Below are 19,303 nucleotides of genomic sequence, written 5' to 3'. Positions count from 1 at the left end.
TACCCGATAGCTCTGGTCAGACAGTAGAGGGTTACTCAGTTAATCGGCTAATTACTTCCATCCCTAATGCAAACTTAAATATCGTCTACTTTAATACTTAATACTTTAATGATTAAGAAACTGTTGCTGAATTTGATCAGTCCCACCTGCGCTACTAAATTTAGTTACCTGCATAAAATTAGTGCCTAAGACATTTTAACTCATTAAATTAGAGCATATACATCCTAGAAGTACGAATGGAAGATATTTTGTGGTTTTAACCAGAACGTTGCCTGTTAAACCCACCAGTAAGAGTATTGAAAGGCTGTGTGTGCAGTCGTATCTGTGCAGGCGTGTGCAGAGCGCTGGGGCAAAGCACTGCAAACAGGATGTGGTTAAGTTCCCGGTTCTGCAGCTTTTTAAAGCGTCTACTTTAAACTCGCACCTGTTCCGCCCCGTCGAGGCTCAGAACTGTCGTGTAGGTGGGAGAGAGGTGACTTCGGCACTTTACGCTAGACTTTATCACACGTGTCCAGTTCCGGGGATCGAGCTGTTTTTAATAGTTTTTATCCTTTTCGGTTGAATATGGTTGATTTCAACTCGTAAGTTAATCAACAAACCCTCCATGGGCTGAATATGATGTTTAGGTTTGGGGAAATGCTGAAATTACAGGGTGTCCCAAAAAAATTGACGTCATTTGAGACGTGAATATCTGAGTAACTGCGTGTCCTGGCAAACGAAGTTAAATAGGCTTCATGTTGAACGATGCAAGATTTGTGTATAAAAATTCGCACAAGAAGTTCAGAGGGATGTAGATTTTATAACCGATTTCACAGCTTCACAAATGTTCAATATGCGCTCCGCCTGTGACACGACGCACGGCAAGTCGGGAGTCCCGCTCCTGCCAAGCACGGGTGTCCAGACGTGCTCTTCTTGCAGACTTTCTGGGGCTTCGCACAAATGTTTCTCGAACCTGATTGACCATCTCTTCCGATACTGGTGGTCGTCCAGATCCCTTTTCCCTGCACGGACAGCCTTCTTCTTTGATGTCCAAATCTGCTTTCCAATTGGGTTTTCAGGAAAGTGCACACTGCACACTGCTGTTTGACTGTGTTTGAACATATTCTAACACACAAAAAGCCTTTTCATTTCTACTGGACGCCGTTCTTCAATCCGAAAAAAAAAAACATTAAAAATTCAACTTGGTTCGTTTTTACACGTTGTTAAAATTTGAGATCATTTGAGGGAGAATTGGCTGTTATTGGACTAGGAAATAATGTCATATATGAATGAAATAATGAAATAATGATATATCCCCGAGCACGTTATGTCAGCATAGTGTGCCAAATTATATTTATTTTTTTATAGCTGTTATGCATCAGCACTAATTGCATTGATGTGGCCTTTAAAAAGCATCTCTGGAGCTAAACCATTGTTTTCTTAGCACTGGGGCTGAACGATGTGGGGAAAATACACGATCTATTTTTCTGACTGATTATTTTCTATAAGGGTGGCACGGTGCCGTGGTGGGTAGCGCTGTCGCCTCACAGCAAGGAGGGCCTGGGTTCGATTCCCCGGCCGGGCGACCGCAGTCCTCTCTGTGTGGAGTTTGCATGTTCTCCCCGTGTCTGCGTGGGTTTCCTCCCACAGTCAATCGGTCAATTGGACCTGCTAAATTGCCCCTGGGTGTGAGTGAATGTGTCTGTCTGTCTGCCCTGCGATGGACTGGCGACCTGTCCAGGGTGTATCCTGCCTTTTGCCCAATCACAGCTGGGATAGGCTCCAGCACCCCCCACGACCCAGAACGAGAAGCGGCTTAGAAGATGTGTGTGTGTGTGTGTGTGTGTGTGTGTGTGTGTAGAAGTCTATTTTCTGTTACGTTATGTTTCAGGTCTGTTTTGCCAGAAAGACCAGCATATCTGCTTTCTCTGGCTCGAGGCTTGAACCCTGAATGTAGTGTGCCAGACAGCCAGTAAGTCTTGGTTGTCATGTCACAACATATGGATGTTTGGTTGCCTCTGATTGATCTAACTTAAATCTACAGGCACTTAACAAGCTCTTTGTTATTGGGTTAAATTTCCCCACTTAAAGACAGCATTTTTGATAATGTAGGCTAAAATGAAAAAAACAAAGTCCTGCAGCTCTTGCGATTTGAAAATTGCGCTCCTAAATTGCGATTTTGATGTAAAAACCATTCATCTTTCAGCCCTGCTTGGCACATTTGTCACTTTTATGCCATGTAAATCGTGCCCAGTGCCCAGTTCTTAGAGGTTACTCACTAACAGGCTTCATGTCTTTTATGTTTGCAGTTGTTTGTTCAGCTCTTGGGCTGAAACTTCCTCACAGACTGTTCAGCAGTTGTGGCTAGATCTGTAATGACGCTGTACATACAGGAAACGGGCATATGCAAGGGTTATAAACCAGTGGTTGCACGCTTACATCATATTACCATGTTCCAACTAATGCTGTGCCACCACACCAGGTTTCTGTACATACAGGGTGATTCGGTGCCAAAATAAAACACCAGCCACAAGTTAGTGGCCGTCCCCATTAGCCTCTGCCCCCCATGAACGGTTTTACGTTATCTTTAAATAAACAGTGGCACAGTTTAACACGTCAACAGAGAAAAACACTTCAGAACATCTCACCAAGTAAAACACTGCATGACACTTGGCAGTTACATGACGACTGTTTGAAAACCTGTTTTTGCAGTTTCACAATGTCTTGCTTATCTACACTTTGAGGACAACTTGCCTTCTTTTCAAGTCTTCTTGATGTTGTTTGGTATTCAGTGTTCAAGTCAAGCCAAGAGGCTTTTATTGTCATTCCGTCTAAGTGCAACTACACAGTGGAGTGAAATTACGCTCCTCCAGGAACAACACGGAACAAAATAGTGTGAAAACAAAAAAAAAAGACTAGAAACAATAAAATAAATACGATAAATTAAAGAGAGATTAGACACAGTAAACAGACGGGACAGTGCTTGGTTTCGTGTCATTATTCTTGCATTATGTTTGTTTTTTTTTCTGCCTCTGCCTCTGTATAATGTTTATATGTGTGTGCCAGGTACTAGAGGGGTGTTTACGTCTTTGAATTTGTTTAGATTTGTGATGCAGCATGAAAAATATGATAAAAAGAACCTGATAGAAAAAAAAAAAGATTATTCGTTATTGCTGGTTGAAATGTTGACATGTATGAGGATAGTGAGACAGTGGTGAGGTGTGCAGTTGGAGTGACAAATGGTTTCAAGGTGAAGGTGGGGTTACATCAGGGATCAGCTTTGAGCCCCTTCTTGTTTGCAATGGTGATGGACAGGTTGACAGATGAGGTCAGGCAGGAGGTTCCATGGACCATGATGTTTGCAGATGACATTGTAATCTGTGGTGAGAGTAGAGAGCAGGTGGAAGAGAATCTGGAGAGGTGGAGGTTTGCACTGGAGAGGAGAGGAATGAAGGTCAGTAGAGACAAGACGGAATACATGTGTGTGAATGAGAGGGAGGCAGGTGGAAAGGTGAAGATGCAAGGAGTCGTAAAGGTGGATGACTTCAAATATCTTCAGTCAACCATCCAGAGCAATGGGCAGTGTAGAAAAGAGGTGAAGAGGGTGCAGGCAGGATGGAGTGGGTGGAGACGGTTGTCAGGGCTGATGTGTGACAGAAGGATAGCAGCAAGAGTGAAAGGGAAGGTTTACAAGACAGCAGTGCGTCCTGCTATGATGTGTGGTTTGGAGACTGTGGCTCTGTCTAAAAGACAGGAGGCTGAGCTGGAGGAGGCGGAGATGAAGATGCTGAGATTTTCATTGGGAGTGACGAGGCTGGACAAGATTAGAAATGAGCAGATCAGAGGGACGGTGAAGGTGGAGCAGTTTGGAGATAAAGCCAGAGAGGCCAGGTTGAGATGGTTTGGACATGTGTTGAGGCGGAATAGTGGATATATTGGGCAACGAATGTTGGAGATGGAGCTGCCGGGTAGAAGGAGAAGAGGTAGACCTCAGAGAAGGTTTATGGATGTATTGAAGGTGGACATGGAGACGGTTGGTGTGAAAGTCCCAGTGGATAGGGCAAGATGGAGGCAGATGATCCGCTGTGGTGACCACTAAAGGGAGCAGCCGAAAGAAGAAGAAGAAGAAGACGATTGCTGGTTGAAATGCTGTATAGCTTGTTTATAACATTTGTGTCTGTTATACTGTTTTCCTGACTTGATTGTTCTGAATGCTGTCTCAGTTACTCTGGAGATCAGGAGGTGCAGATTGGTCTCTGTTCAGTTGCTGGTGTGTGTGGGTGTTTTTTGGACATGCTGCACTCTCTGTGGCTTGTTCCTCTCAGATGGAGTGTAATTAGTGACAGCGGGGCTGATCCAAATATAGTGAGACACCCAGATGGGAATGCCATTAGTAGATCTCCCTCTCTAATCACGGTGTCCATATGCCTGCCTGTTTTGGTGTTTGTGTGGGTGTTGTGTGTTTACAGGGTTCTGCATGTTTGTACTGAGCCTGGTGAAGAAGCACTACCGGCTGCAGTTCTACATGGTGAGTGAAGCTGCAGACACCAAAAAAAAAAGGGCTTAAACAAAATTGGCTGAGCCACATTCAAAACAAGTACTTTTTGCATGTGGCAAGTTATTTAAAACCGAAAAATACTGTGCTGAGCAATCAGTCACTGTAATCCTTAAGGCAGCATAATAATTGTTGCTTGGCAACCACAGCCTACAACTTAAGAGCTATATTGTTTGGCAGATAAACTATTTATTGCAATTATTCTAAATAAATTATTGTATTATTTATTGAACGTTGGTGTGTTTTCATCTGTTGTATGTGGTCATTGTTTTCCAAAAGAAATGGGCCGATCAATGTTGTACATTACAGTGATTTTACCATAAAAGGGGTCTTGTTAGGCACAAGCAGCTTATTGCTTGAGTTTAGTAGAAACCCTGATTAAATGTATGCTGTGTGTTTCTAATCACTCTCGTCTTATTTCTGGTCTTCTGCAGTTCGGCTGGACCCATGTGACCCTTCTGATTGTGGTTACTCAGTCACACCTCATCATCCATAACCTGTTTGAAGGAATGATCTGGTCAGTACCGACTCTGTCACGTGTTTTGCAGATCTCACATATGCAGCGTCAAATCTCACATTCTTAGCAAGAATTTCACAAGCAAGCGTTTTCTTAAGAAAGTCTTATTTACAGTCATCTGCAAACGTTTGAACACCCCTGGTCAAAATCTATCTCTCTATCTCTCTATCTCTCTATCTCTCTATCTCTCTATCTCTCTATCTCTCTATCTCTCTATCTCTCTATCTATCACCCTTTCATAGACATTACATACAGACTCACATACATACTACCACACATACACACACAGTAGCAACTACCTGGGATACCATAGCAGTGGCCCAGCGACAGCTTGGCAACCACCTTGGATTTCATAGCAGCTTAATGTTCATTCACAGCTGCCACAGAGACTCGTTAATATCATCAATTACATCATGAGCTCAATATACTGAGCACTGATTGGTCAAACCAGGAGCTGCTTTTTAACTACATATAATACTGGGCTTCCTCGAGGAGCGGCTTGGAGATGGGTAAACAAACACACTGATGTCCAGAAAATCACTATTTATTTTGTGTGTGTGTATATATATATATCACTATTATTTAATATTCTGTCATTTTTGTTCATTCAAATAACACTTTTCTCAGCAAATAAACACAAACTACACAAATAAATAGATTTCCAAAATGTGTCTTGGGTGCCCAAGACTTTCGCACAGTGCTGTACATTTAAAACTAAAAATGACCAAACTGATCACATTTTTAAATCCATGAGCCTCACTTAAACACGTTTACCTGCTGCTTCTATGCTGTGTCAGCGCAAACAGCAGAGAAAGCAACAGCAGCAGCTCCACCTTTTGTTTCATATTAATATTTGATATTTTTATATTTAATATTTATTTTATGTTAGCTTATTTGGGTCTGTTCGTAACAGGCCGTTGCGAGAGGATGGCGAGAGATCACGAGTGTTCGGTGAGTTCAGTTTAGCAGCAGCTGTTGAGTTGAGTGGTGTTTGATCCCTCATCGATTAGTGTGTGATCCCCCAATATTTCATCGCCCAAAAAAAACCCCCAGAGGCAGTCAGATCGTGCGAGATGTTACTCTGTTAAGACTTTATGTAGTGAACCCAAGGCTTTAGGTCTGTTTTCTTTACCTGCCCTGAAACCTGGGATGAACTGTGAACCAGGCTGAACGTGAATCAGGTCTGTTTGCTTGCAGGTTTATTGTTCCAATCTCCTGTGTGATCTGTAATGACATCATGGCGTACATGTTTGGATTCTTCTTTGGACGTACTCCGCTCATCAAGGTGAGCGTCCAGCTCCTTTTTCTCGTTTCTTTTTGTGGAGTGAACAGTGAGAAGTTATTTAGCCAGTCTTAGTTAAACACAAGTGTTGTAATTTCATAATTACCGACTCTGAACATCACACGCTTCCGGATCTCAGATCTCCCATATGAACTGTTAAATCTCACGTTCCTTGCGTGAAATATCAAGTGATTCGTTTGTGCCCTGTCGGTTCGTATTATTTCTAGTATGCTTGTAGATGATCTCTGATGTACAGCACCTCTTATGGCACATTTTAGGAGCATTAATAACCTTCTAGGGTTATGTATAAACATCTTTTCTGTCTTGCATGCGCAGTTGTCCCCCAAGAAGACATGGGAAGGTTTTATTGGTGGATTCTTCTCCACGGTAGTCTTTGGAATCCTGGTAAGAAAAGCTGAACAGTGTTTATTAACAATGCACATGTTTTCAGGTTTGATTTTCAAGAGGTCAAGACTCAATTTTCAACATTTAATGTGTTACAAACATATTGGTTCTACAGAGCCCTCATTTTGTACTACACCAGTTGTTTTGGCTCAGGTTGGTTTACTGCCCTGTTGTGGCTCGACAGCTGAATCAGATCAGTAGGTAATAATAAAATAATCCTCCTCTACAGTAAAATAAAGCTCTGCTGATCCTTCAACACAGTTTAACAGTAAGTGGTCTTAAACGCTGGAGTTAATGTAGAACTGCTGATTCACCCTTTAACCCTGTAGGTTGGCACAGACTGCTGGTCACCATAGCAATGCAGACAGCAATCTCGCCCAGCTAGTAGCTAATGGAAAGGCCGTAGAGCGAGATTTAAGATGAAAATCGATAATTTGGAGGTAAATGGACTTATTTGCATTTATAAGCGCTGAACCTGGTTTCCTGATACGTTTAATCTGCAGTGAGAAACTGATGAACGCTAAAAAGTCACGAAGCTGAAGTTGGAAAGTTGGAAACTTTGAGCAAGAGTCTAGCGAATGAGAAGCGACTTCAGCCTCGTAAAAAATTCTGATGTTGAGAGACATTTTACAAGAAACTGTTGTGGAAAAGTTTCCTGCCGGAGATGCGAGAAAAGACGCTGCGGCTCCCAGTGTGGTTTGATTTTTGTTGAAAGGGCAAAGTGGGTTGTTGATCCCTGGTCTAGAATGGACAAGACAAAAGGCCCAGATAAAAGGCCCAGTATGAGTGTGGATCCTCCCTCCCAACTTTACTATGAGAAGATGCTGCCAGATGATGGCTTTAATAATTGGCCGTTTGTACCTCAGCTGATGTTACTGGTCTACATTGTATTTCACTAAATCCCGTGAGTTTGTGACCCATTAGCTGATAGCAAATGTGTTAAATTCACTAAATGGAATTATTTCATTAACGCTGAATGAGGAGACTGTAAAGTGAGCTTGTGTTTCTGAGCTATAGCTGCGCTCTGGTGTGCAGCAGCCTTTAGTCGCAGTCGTCTTTCTGTGGTTTTTTCAGAGCCGTTTATGAGGAGCCTGGCCTCTTCTTATTTTCCCCGTTATATCAAAAACAGGATGAATGGAGCTAAACGGCTAAAAACTAAAAGCTAAAATAGTTTCTAATCACTTGCCCAGAACTGCTTCAATATCTGTCTCTCTCTCTCTCTCTCTCTCTCTCTCTCTCTCTCTCTCTCTCTGTCTCTCTCTCTCTCTCTCTCTCTCTCTCTCTCTCTCTCTCTCTCTCTGTCTCTCTCTCTCTCTCTCTCTCTCTCTGTCTCTCTCTCTCTCCCTCTCTCCCTCTCTCCCTCTCTCCCTCTCAGTTCTCCTATCTAATGGCAGGCTATCGTTACTTTGTGTGTCCAGTGGAGTTCAGTAACGACTCCAACAGTTTTACAGTGGACTGTGAACCATCAGAGCTCTTCCAGCTGCAGGACTACACACTGCCCTCCGTCCTCGAGTCCATCACCGGCTGGGTAACACAGACATAAATACACACACACAGACTCAAATACACACACAGACACAAATACACACACACACGGACACAAATACACACACACACACAGACTCAAATACACACACACACACAGACTCAAATACACACACACACAGACTCAAATACACACACACACAGACTCAAATACACACACACAGACTCAAATACACACACACACACACAAATACACACACAGACTCAAATATACACACACAGACTCAAATACACACACAGACTCAAATACACACACAGACTCAAATATACACACACAGACTCAAATACACACACACACAGACTCAAATACACACACACACAGACTCAAATATACACACACACAGACTCAAATACAAACACACACAGACTCAAATACACACAGACTCAAATACACACACACACACACACACACACAGACTCAAATACACACAGACTCAAATACACACACATGGAGACAAACAGGTCCATTGTCATTGACATTGTCATATCTCCAAAATGGTAACTTTACAGAAGAAAGAAAAACATTCTCAACTTTCAGTGGAAATGAATGGGGAAATAGTTTTTTCTAAGTAATTCTGGAGCATTTTGATTGGTCAGTTCTTCGTGAGTCAGTGTAAAGAGCAGCTGGCGATTTCAGTTAATCAAAAACTGAAAAACGAAATCCGAGATGTTGTCCCCACAGTGACGATGTGTTCTTTCTGTTCTTGTACATATTTTAACTGTTAACCCTTCAGAATACCCCTCCAGCTGTCTGCCTCGCTGTCTGCCTCGCTGTCTGCCTCGCTGTCTGCCTCGCTGTCTGCCTCGCTGTCTGCCTCGCTGTCTGCCTCGCTGTCTTTTTTCTTTCCTCTGTTCTATTTGCTTCATACTTTTCCTTTCTTTTGTTTTTCTTTCTGTCACATTTCTTTTTTGTTTATGCTTTCTTTAGATTTGTTATTCTCCTGTGTTTTTTGTGTTTCTTATCTTATTATATTATATTTTTCTTTCATCATATTTTATTATTTTTTCTTTCTTTCTTTCTTTCCTTAGATTTTTTTTGTGTTCTTCCATCTTTTTTCTTTGTCTTTCTTACCATCTTTTTACTTTCTTTTATCCTTTCGTTCTTTCTTTCTTTTCTCCACTCTGTCTACTAGCACATACTTCCTAAGAGTTTAAATAAACTCTCCACGTCCTGTAGAAAGCCTCAGATTATGTAATACTCATAATACATTTCTGTGGGCAGTGATCCACATCCTGAAGTGTCAGTAAGCTTGGAAAAATGTGACCGTGGGAAGAAATTAATCATCCTTCCTCTTCCCTCTCTTCCCTCTCTTTCAGACCACGGTGAAGCTGTACCCGTTCCAGATTCACAGCATCGCTCTGTCAGCCTTCGCCTCCATCGTGGGGCCGTTTGGAGGCTTCTTTGCCAGCGGATTCAAGAGGGCCTTCAAGATCAAGGTTCTAGATAAATTGGTTTACGTGGCGTTTTTCCATGTCACCTTCCTCTAAACCTCCAGCAGATATAAACTCAATTATTGGAAGAAGTATAGAAGAGAAACATTTGTGATTGATGTCTTTTACCCAGCTGTCTGATTGCATCCTAAAATGCATCCAGGCTCATTCATTAGCACAGGACTGAAACTGCGTCCTGCATAATTAATTCATTAAGATGTGAGCAGAGTCATTCAGAGTGGCTTGATGTGAAATGGTTCACGGTAGAGAAATGCACAGACTCAGATTTCTTTACAGTGGTTTTGATGGAAACCAGGGGTCGCCATGACTACGACACAAATATATAATATGGTTCAGGCCAAAATCTTCTCACAACTCCGGTTGTTTCAGGCACCGGGCAGCGTAAGGGTAGCTATGGCTGTGTTCACACAGCATTTTCAATCCGATTTGAGACGCTTTCATATGTGGTACTGATCTGTATCCGATCTGCGGCAAACGGAACCAATCCAACTCCACGTTTGTCATAATTTCATGCTGCTGAGATTAGAAGAGTTTCTTCCAAACCCTCTGTGTTCTGGCTGTAGGAGAACGAGGCTGCAATTAAAGGCCTGAAAGCGAAGTTGAAAGAATCCGAGGACACAAACCAAAGAAGTGGCCGCTCTTTTTTTACGGCTCGAACCACATTCTGGGTGATGAGCCCAGCTGTCAGTCAGTGAAGCTTCACGGTGGCTCCTGTGATGCTGGTGAAAATGAAGCTCGTCCTCCTGGAGCAACTGGCGTTCGTTGGCAGTCGTGATTGTTTACCTCTGGATGATGACGTGAAACAGCGCAACGCTCTGTTCTTTTCCGTATGTGGGTCAGTTTAGGAGCTCGTCTGTTCAGACTGATGTCACACACAGGACTTGCCTACAGAAATGATCATTTTAAAAGATAAAGTGAACAACCAAACAAAAAATTAAAAATCAGTTTTGATGAGAGAGTCAGATTTGGGCCAGTTTTACCTGCTGTGTGAACGTAGCTTTAATCTTCGGTTCCTATCACCGCCTCTGTAACCTGGCTCCGTAAATATGCCTAGAATTGGGCGTTTCACAGCCGCCCAATGACTTTTTTTTTCTTTGGAATGTTTAGATTTTAACAGTTTATTTATGGCCATTCTGAAAAAATCACTGGAGTTCCCATTTTTGGCTTGTAGAATTTACAAGTGTAAAAGCTGAGGGACTAACTATGGTGGTTAGGTCTGGGTATCAGAATTGAATACTTTTATGATACTAGCCTAATTACCTCGGTATCACTTAGTATAGAAAAATTCTATTTCAGCCAAAACCGAATTTCACTATTTACATAAGTGAGTCTCATCAGCATCAGTGAGCAAAAGACAAGCTTGTTCTATTACCTAGACGCTTATTACCTGTCAGAATTACATTTCATATACATGTTATTTACTTCAGCTGTATGTTTATTCCTATAAGGTGCTCCTTTGGACCTTTTCAGTCGTTTAAGTTGTGTTCTAGGTATGACTGGAAAATTTGTAACCCTTTTTTTTGTAGCTAATCTTGGTGTGCAAAAACATCAATAAGCCAAGGAAAAGTAAAGCTCAAGATTTATATAAAAAGAATACAAAAATCATAAGTAGAGAGAGAATATACTTTTTACACTCACCAGCCACTTTATTAGGTACACCTTGCTAGTAGAAGGTTGGACCCTTAATTCTTAATTAAAGTCTTAATTCTTTGTGTCAGACTTTCGACAAGGTGTTGGAAACGTTCCTCAGGGATTCTGGTTGGTTATTTGAGTTCCTGCTGCCTTTCTATCATCTGGAACCTGCCCATTCTCCTCTGACCTCTCACATCAACAAGGCATTTTCGTCCACACAACTGACCGCTCACTGGATATTTCCTCTTTTCCGGACCGTTCTCTGTAAACCCTAGAGATGGTTGAGTGTGAAAATCCCAGCGGATCAGCAGTTTCTGAAATACTCAGACCAGCCCGTCTGGCACCAACAACCACGCCACGTTCAAAGCCCCTTAAATCCCCTTTCTTCCCCGTTCTGATGCTCGGTCTGCACTTCAGCAAGTCGTCTTGACCACCTCTACATGCCTAAATGCAGTGAGCTGCGGCCGTGTGATTGGCTGATTAGCTGTTTGTGTTAACAAGCAACTGAAGTGAACTTTATTAATTTAATTTTTTCAAAACCACTATGAAAAATTGTCGTTCAGTAAAGGTCTCAGTACTGTTATTTGTAAATATAATTTTGCACTATAACCAGTCCTTAGGCTGATTATGCATCAGTGATATAATGATATAGCATTAATATGGGGCAGTCGTGGGCTGGAGGTTAGGGATCCAGCCTCGTGACTGGAAGGTCGCCGGTTTGATCCCCAGAGCCGACAGCACATGACTGAGGTGTCCCTGAGGATAGGGCTGCCCACCGCTCCGGGCAAGTGTGCTCACTGCCCCCTAGTGTGTGTGCTCACTAGTGTGTATGTGGTGTTTCACTTCACGGACGGGTTAAATGCGGAGTTGAAATTTCCCCGTTGTGGGGCTAATAAGGGTCACTTAATCTTAATCTTAATAAAGGTAATATTGCTTCCAGTCACTGACTCTGCTCTTCCCGCTGCAGGACTTCGCTAACACCATTCCTGGTCACGGTGGAATCATGGACCGGTTTGACTGCCAGTATCTCATGGCCACTTTTGTCAATGTTTACATTGCCAGCTTCATCAGGTGAGGCTTTTTGGCTTATATTTATAGTACGTCTGGTTTATATTCAGTGTGTATTAGTCTGTTTTCCAGTGAGAATAATCATTATCTGTGGGTGGGTTTTCCAGAGAAAGTAATTACTGTGTATGGGTGGGTTTTCCAGAGAAAATGATTGCTGTCTGCGGGTGGGCAATACACACACAGATAAAGCCTGCTACAGTAATAACTACTGTAAACTGCCAGTGTGGATTCTTCAATGAAAATTCTTTGTGTGTGTGTGTGTGTGTGTGTGTGTCTCGCTTAACCACTGTGTCTTGGAAGCTGTACTTCACTAATGCAGTTCTGTTTCAACACTCTTGATTAAAATCCATTTTAGAGCCCTTAATATTTCAGTCCTGTTCCTGGAACAGTTTCTGTCTTCAGACCTAAAACGAAAGCAGGTCAGTTTATAAATCTTTAGGACCATTTCTAGGTCTGAATGCTGTAAACCTTAGTGAAAGTGTCCAGTTCAGTCCCTGTTCTGATTCATAGCTGCTTATGTCTTGTCTCTGTTCTTTGCTCTGCATTAAATGGAGAACTGAATTTTCCTTGTGTTTACGAAATAAATGTGATGTGTGGAAACGCGGAGAACTTTCAAAATGTTTTCTGGTTTTTCTTTACGTCATGGACAAGAGGAGCATGTTTAGAGGCAGGTTGTTGTCACAGAGCTGCTCGACCAACCGATTCAGGAGATTCTCTGTCCCTAGAGCCATCAGGCTCTTCAGCTCTTCCCAGTGGGACTAGAAGAGAAGGGAGAAGAGGGAAGAGATGAGGACTGAATCTGAGTCTCATGTTAAATCATAGGTTTTATCTCATGTTAAATTACAGGTTTCTTTTATCTGTCTGCACATGTGGACACCTTACTGTACATATTGCACTTTCTGTAACTCCTGCCACGCATCGTGCACATCTGGACACTCCACACCTGGACTCTTTATTTCAGTACCAATATCTGCACATATGTATTCAGTATGGTCATTGTATGCTGTTACCTGCACCTTCTTATATACAGTCATTATTGCACTGCTGTTTTCATCTCAGGTTATAGGTCTTATTTGTATATATGCCTGTAGATGGGACTTTTTAATATTTATTCTTCCTTTTATATTGTTTCACCCTTATTACTATTCCTATCCTGTGTTGTGTGACTGATACTGGCTGCTAAATTTCCTTTAGGATCAGTAAAGCATCCATCCATCCATCCATCCATCCATCCATCCATCCATCCATCCAGCTCCAGCAAGCTGGGGATAGTATAATAAATAATATTATAATATCATAAAATAATACCAGCTAGAATAGGTTAAGCAGGTTACTGTGGTATTTTAATTTATTGCTAAGTGGTTGCTATGGTATTCCTGGTGGTTGATGTGGTGCCACTGGAAGTTGCTGTGGTCTTCCAGATGCTCACAAGGGTGTGGCTAGGTTTCTATGGTATTCCAGGTGGTTAGTAGGCTTTTGCTAGGAGGTTACTACAGTATCCAGATGGTTGCAAGGTGGTTGCTGTGGTTTTCCATGTGGTTGCTAGGGTGGGGCTAAGTGGTGCTCTGGTGTTCCTGGTGAATGGTAGGCTGTTGCTAGATGGTTGCTGTGGCATCTCAGGTAGTTGTTAGGGCATTGCTATTTGGTTGCTGTTGTTCTTCCAGATGGTTGCAAAGATGTTGCTAGGGGCGTTTATATGATGTTCCAGTTGGTTACTATAGTGTTCTATTTGGTAGTGATGTTGTTGCTAGGTGGTTGCTGTGGCGTCCCAAGTGGTCCCTAGGCTGTTGCTAGGTGGTTGCTGTGGTGTTACAGGTGCTCACTGGGTGGTTGCTAGGTGGATGCTATTGCATCCCAGATTCTTGTTGCTGTGGTATTCTGTTTGGTTGTTAGGTTGTTGCTAAGTGGTTACTCTGGTGTCCCAGGTGGTGACTAAGCTGTTGCAGGGTGGTTGCTGTGGCGCCCCAGGTGGTCACTAGGCTGTTGCTAGGTGGTTGCTGTTGTATCCCAGATTCTTGTTGCTGTGGTATTCTGTTTGGTTGTTAGGTTGTTGCTAAGTGGTTGCTCTGGTGTCCCAGGTGGTGACTAAGCTGTTGCAAGGTGGTTGTTGTGGTGTCCCAGGTGGTCACTAGGCTGTTGCTATGGTATCCCACATTCCTGTTAGGCTTTTTTTGATGCCTGCTATTCTAGTGCAGGTGGTTACCAGGGTAAACATCTAGCAGACAAATAATAATAAGAAGAAGAACATTCTGTCAGAAGTATTATGCATTTGCTGTATATAGTCCCTAATAATATCATGGTTTCTCTTTGTTCCTCTCCCTCCGCAGGGGACCGAACCCCACCAAAGTGATCCAGCAGTTGCTCGCCTTGCGGCCGGACCAGCAGCTCCACATCTATAACTCGCTGAAGGCCCATCTCACTGAGAGAGGCCTGCTCGCAGCACTGGAGGAGGCAGCTTAGACTCCTGGACCAGGAGAGGGAGAGAGCACCCTGGGTGATGTGGGGGAGAGGGAGGGAGCGAGAGAGAGAGTGTGATCATGAAGCAGGTGCTTTGTGGAGGTGGGAGTAGTGCTTGAATGAGAGAGATGAGGAAAAATGGGAAAAAAGAGAAACTAAACTAAAGCCTTGGGTCATTCCATTTTCTGTATGAGTGCTCAGAGAGTGAGATGGTGTGAGTGTGTTACATGTATATATGTTAGCATTTGGTCAGTGTTTAGTTTTTTTTGTTGTTTTTTTGCTAATATACTGTATGTTCTTTTCTTTATGCCAGATAAGAATATTATATACAGAGTGAAGACACATCACTTTTGCAGTTCTTTAATCGTGAGTCCATGTGAACATTTCCACGTGTATAAAGTACATTCTATACCTGTAATGTGTCTGAGTATTTTAAAGTAAATCGTATATATATATATTGTAATTAGGGTACAAATATTGTATTTTATTTTGGTTTTAATGCACTGCTTATCACACTGTTGTTTCAACCTCATGCTCAGTTTTACACTGTTGTTAAGAACAGGTGTTTGTCTGTCAGAGCGGTTCTGTTTCGGTTTCGGTTACGGGGAACCCACTGAAACTGGTTTTCTCCTGGTGTTCCATTTATGGTGAAGTGTAAACAGTAAAACAGCCAAAACTGTTTAATCGCTCACTCGGTGTTTGTTCCTCTGGGTTAAAATGTGAGGATTTTACATGAGACAAGCTTTATAAAGGCTCTCAGTCGGCTAAATATAAAGCTAATTCAGCTCTCAAGACCCCGTGTTGGATTAGCTCCACCTTGTGGTGCTCCTTATTTAGTTCAGTCTTAACGCCTGACCATCACTGCCGGTTTGCCAAGTAGGACGGCTTTTTAGAACCACTGTTAAAATAAATAAATACATAAATAATAGACTCTGAGAATGAAGTCGTAATATTTTGATAAAGTCAGAAAGTTACAAGAATAAATTTGCGATATTTCGAGTATAAATTGGGCTGATTGTAGGGGGGCTGCCATAAAGTGTTGGGGTCTCAATTGCCTCTCTTTGTCTCCTGTGAAACCTCATGTTCCCTTTGAAAGGCGTGGAGACCACCCATAGCCATGTAGACGACCCTGCCTGTGATTCTCCTTCAACAAAACGGACGGTTTCCTCCGAGTCCGTCTGGCTCTTTATTCTGGCTCTTTATTCTGCCCGTTTCGGCCGTTTCTCATACAAATAACAATCTGGTGCTGATCTGTCAGGAGAGATGGGGCGACCGAGTATTTCTTTATGGGAGAAATCAATACAGAAGTATAGTTTTAACATGAGGAGGTCGCTACCTTCCCTCTGCAAAGCCTTTGGCCCCAATATTGCGGCTGTTACTGGCCACTTTAATGTTGTAATTCTACAGCTTTATTCTCAAAATGTCATGCCGTACGACTTTTTATCTCAAAATATTATGACTTTATTCCCCAAATAATGACTTTATCCTCAAAATGTCATGCCGTACGACTTTTTATCTCAAAATATTATGACTTTATTCCCAAAATAATGACTTTATCCTCAAAATGTCATGCCGTACGACTTTTTATCTCAAAATATTATGACTTTATTCCCAAAATAATGACTTTATCCTCAAAATGTCATGCCGTACGACTTTTTATCTCAAAATATTATGACTTTATCCTCAAAATGTCATGCCGTACGACTTATCTCAAAATATTATGACTTTATTCCCAAAATAATGACTTTATCCTCAAAATGTCATGCCGTACGACTTTTTATCTCAAAATATTATGACTTTATTCCCAAAATAATGACTTTATCCTCAAAATGTCATGCCGTACGACTTTTTATCTCAAAATATTATGACTGTATTCTGAAAATGTCATGCCGTTTGACTTTATTGTCTAAGTCTACCATTTAAAATTTTTTTTAACTGTGGCCCTAAAAAACTGTGAGACGTCCTTATTGCTTTTCCACTATTAAACTTAGTTATTCACATCTGATCTCTAAAGTGTTCAGAGGTAGGTAGATAGATATCGATAGTCGTGTGAAAAAGTTATAACACATTTCGTATTTCGCCAATATGTTAAACTCAGCAAATATACAGTAATTACGCACTAGAATTGGCAGAAAATGTCAATGTTTTCACACTGAATGTCGGATATTATAGTTACGGTCAGTTATCGTTTTTTTTTTTTTTTTCCTTGTCTTGGCAGTTTTACTACTTACTACTATAGACTACCTACTTCATTTTGGTCTAGATAGAGATGGTTTTAGGGAAATGTTACACGCTGAAAACGGGAAGAAGCCACAGTAAAAGCCACCAGTGCAATATGAGTCATAGAAAGCTACAGTATGTGGGTTATGCAGTGTTTGTGTCATACTGCTGTAGTCCAGGTCATCTGTCATTTGACGTCTCTTTTCATAAAGCCATCTTTATTCTGTTTTTTTTTGTTTTTTGCCAGTTTGTTGTAATCTGTGCCCGTGTTGCCATGTGTTCTGCCCTTTTCTATCTTACTTGTTTTTGTTTTATGTGCCAGTCTCGACTGTTTCACGTTTGACTCCGTTGTGTGTTACATATTTTGTATTTCTGTTTTTGTGGTTATGAAGAAGCAGAAGTCATTGCCATGTGCGCAGAACTTGATTGCCTCGTTCTGATTATAGGGGCGCGTTGCTGAGCCTTCTAGTGCTCAGCATTAAAACACACGCTGATCGTCTTGGCCGCTAAATCTACACTATATGTCCAAAAGTTCTCGTCTGAATTCAGGGGTATTAACGAGTTTGTCCCCCTTTGCTGCAGCAACAGCCTCTACTCTCCTGGGAAGGCGTTGCAGTAGATGTTGAAACATTGCTGTGAGGATTTGATTGAGCATTAGTGAGGTCAGGTGCTGATGTTGGATGGTCAGTTCTGGATCTCCAAGTCATCCCAAAGGTGCTGGATGGAGCTCCATCACTCCAGAGAACGTAGGTCCTCTGCTCCACAGCAGGGGGTGAGGTGGGGTGGGGGGTGTTCATACCTTCTATCAGACCTGTGGCTGTCTGTGTCAGCAAGGGGTGCACCTTAAAGTAGCTGAATTCACTAATTAGAACAAGTGTCTGGATACTTTTGGACATATAATGTATGCCAAAGCATGGTGGACCATCTAACAGGTGAAAAAATACAGATTTTCACCTCATAGCTTTAATAAACAGTTGAGCCCGTACTCACAAAGCATATTAATATAGGAGTGCTGGTTTATATAAACTCATTAAAGACTACAGTGTAGATGTAAGAGACCTCCCTTCATTTATTTAATGTTCAGTCAAAGCAGCCAATAAGTACAATAAGTTTATTATACCTTTATACCTTTATTCCAGTGTATATTCCTTTCAGGAGACTCACTTCCAGCTCCTCAAAGAACCTGCAGACACACCTCCAAAGTTCAGCCTTAGATGCTGGTTGATGATTTCCTGAAGTAATGAAACCCATTCAGTGGCCCTGAGATCTGGACTCTGGGGCGGTCAGTCCATCATTCAGCTTCTTTGTTTGAAGTGTCCGTCTCCTTTTCTCTCAGTGAGGTTCTTCTTGATCCGCTACACGTCCTTTCTGACCCACAGCGCTGAGTGGTCTTCTCACAGTGGAAGGACGGACAGAAACCCCTGTGGATGTTTTCAGATCTGAAGCAGCTTGATGTTCTCCTCTCTCTCAGAGACGAAAGCTTTAAGGTCTGTTTATCTGATGGGGGCAGTTTTGGTGTCTACCAGGTCTTCCAGGTGGTTGTTAGGAGGCCCTTTTTTTTTTTAATTTTTTTAACTTGTACTTATTGGTGGTTTGAGTGGACAGGTGGTCTCTGACTTTTACACAGTACAAAGCAATTTCCATCCCTGAAACACTTTGTGAATATGGTCTCTGATGGAGCAGCTCAAATATAGTCATAGGAATGTTTTGTCATGCCACTGTTGTTATGAGTGTAAAGGATTATTACTGCTTATCCGTTACCTGGAAACAGGTTAGGCCACTGCCAAACTGCAAACTGTACACACCGTCACTGCCAACCACCAAATAAAAACTCCAGCGATTGATGTAACACAAGAGCTCTTGAACGAAGACTCGTTTCTTCAGGGTTGGTGTGGATGTTGATGAAGGAAAAATAATATATTATTACACTGAATGTGAACAGTCCAGCTCAGGTCAGCAATGGCTTTACAGTGTCTGGTCAGATGAATCACTTGAGTTCGACTTACAAAATCTCCAAAATGTGCTCTCCAGGGCAGAGTGGGAACAACTTGAGCTGCTAATGAACTTTTAATTTTTTTTTAAGAAGTAGAAAAACCCTCAGCTCAAGACCTTTTGGTGTTCAGATTTGACTTATATATTCTGTTATTTCTATTTTTATATATAGAAATTTTTAGGTTGTAGAAACACATTT

The 19,303-nt window shown here is 41.9% G+C and overlaps 1 protein-coding gene across 2 annotated transcripts in view; it reads left to right on the top strand.

The window, feature by feature from the left end:
• Positions 1–17,339, top strand: part of cds2 (CDP-diacylglycerol synthase (phosphatidate cytidylyltransferase) 2) — a 43,746-nt gene extending 26,407 nt beyond the window's left edge. For both annotated transcript variants that reach the window (XM_037531759.1, XM_037531760.1), the window contains exons 6-13: positions 4,449–4,507; positions 4,969–5,051; positions 6,249–6,336; positions 6,670–6,738; positions 8,114–8,266; positions 9,601–9,720; positions 12,335–12,438; positions 14,763–17,339. In XM_037531759.1, the coding sequence (XP_037387656.1) occupies positions 4,449–4,507; positions 4,969–5,051; positions 6,249–6,336; positions 6,670–6,738; positions 8,114–8,266; positions 9,601–9,720; positions 12,335–12,438; positions 14,763–14,895 (809 nt within the window). In that variant the 3' untranslated portion in view covers positions 14,896–17,339. The remainder of the gene's footprint in view (positions 1–4,448; positions 4,508–4,968; positions 5,052–6,248; positions 6,337–6,669; positions 6,739–8,113; positions 8,267–9,600; positions 9,721–12,334; positions 12,439–14,762) is intronic.
• Positions 17,340–19,303: the final 1,964 nt, after the last annotated feature.

The sequence above is a fragment of the Pygocentrus nattereri genome, chromosome 20, assembly GCF_015220715.1.
Source record: "Pygocentrus nattereri isolate fPygNat1 chromosome 20, fPygNat1.pri, whole genome shotgun sequence".
Taxonomy (NCBI): domain Eukaryota; kingdom Metazoa; phylum Chordata; class Actinopteri; order Characiformes; family Serrasalmidae; genus Pygocentrus; species Pygocentrus nattereri.
This window is presented reverse-complemented; position numbering and strand designations above follow the sequence as displayed.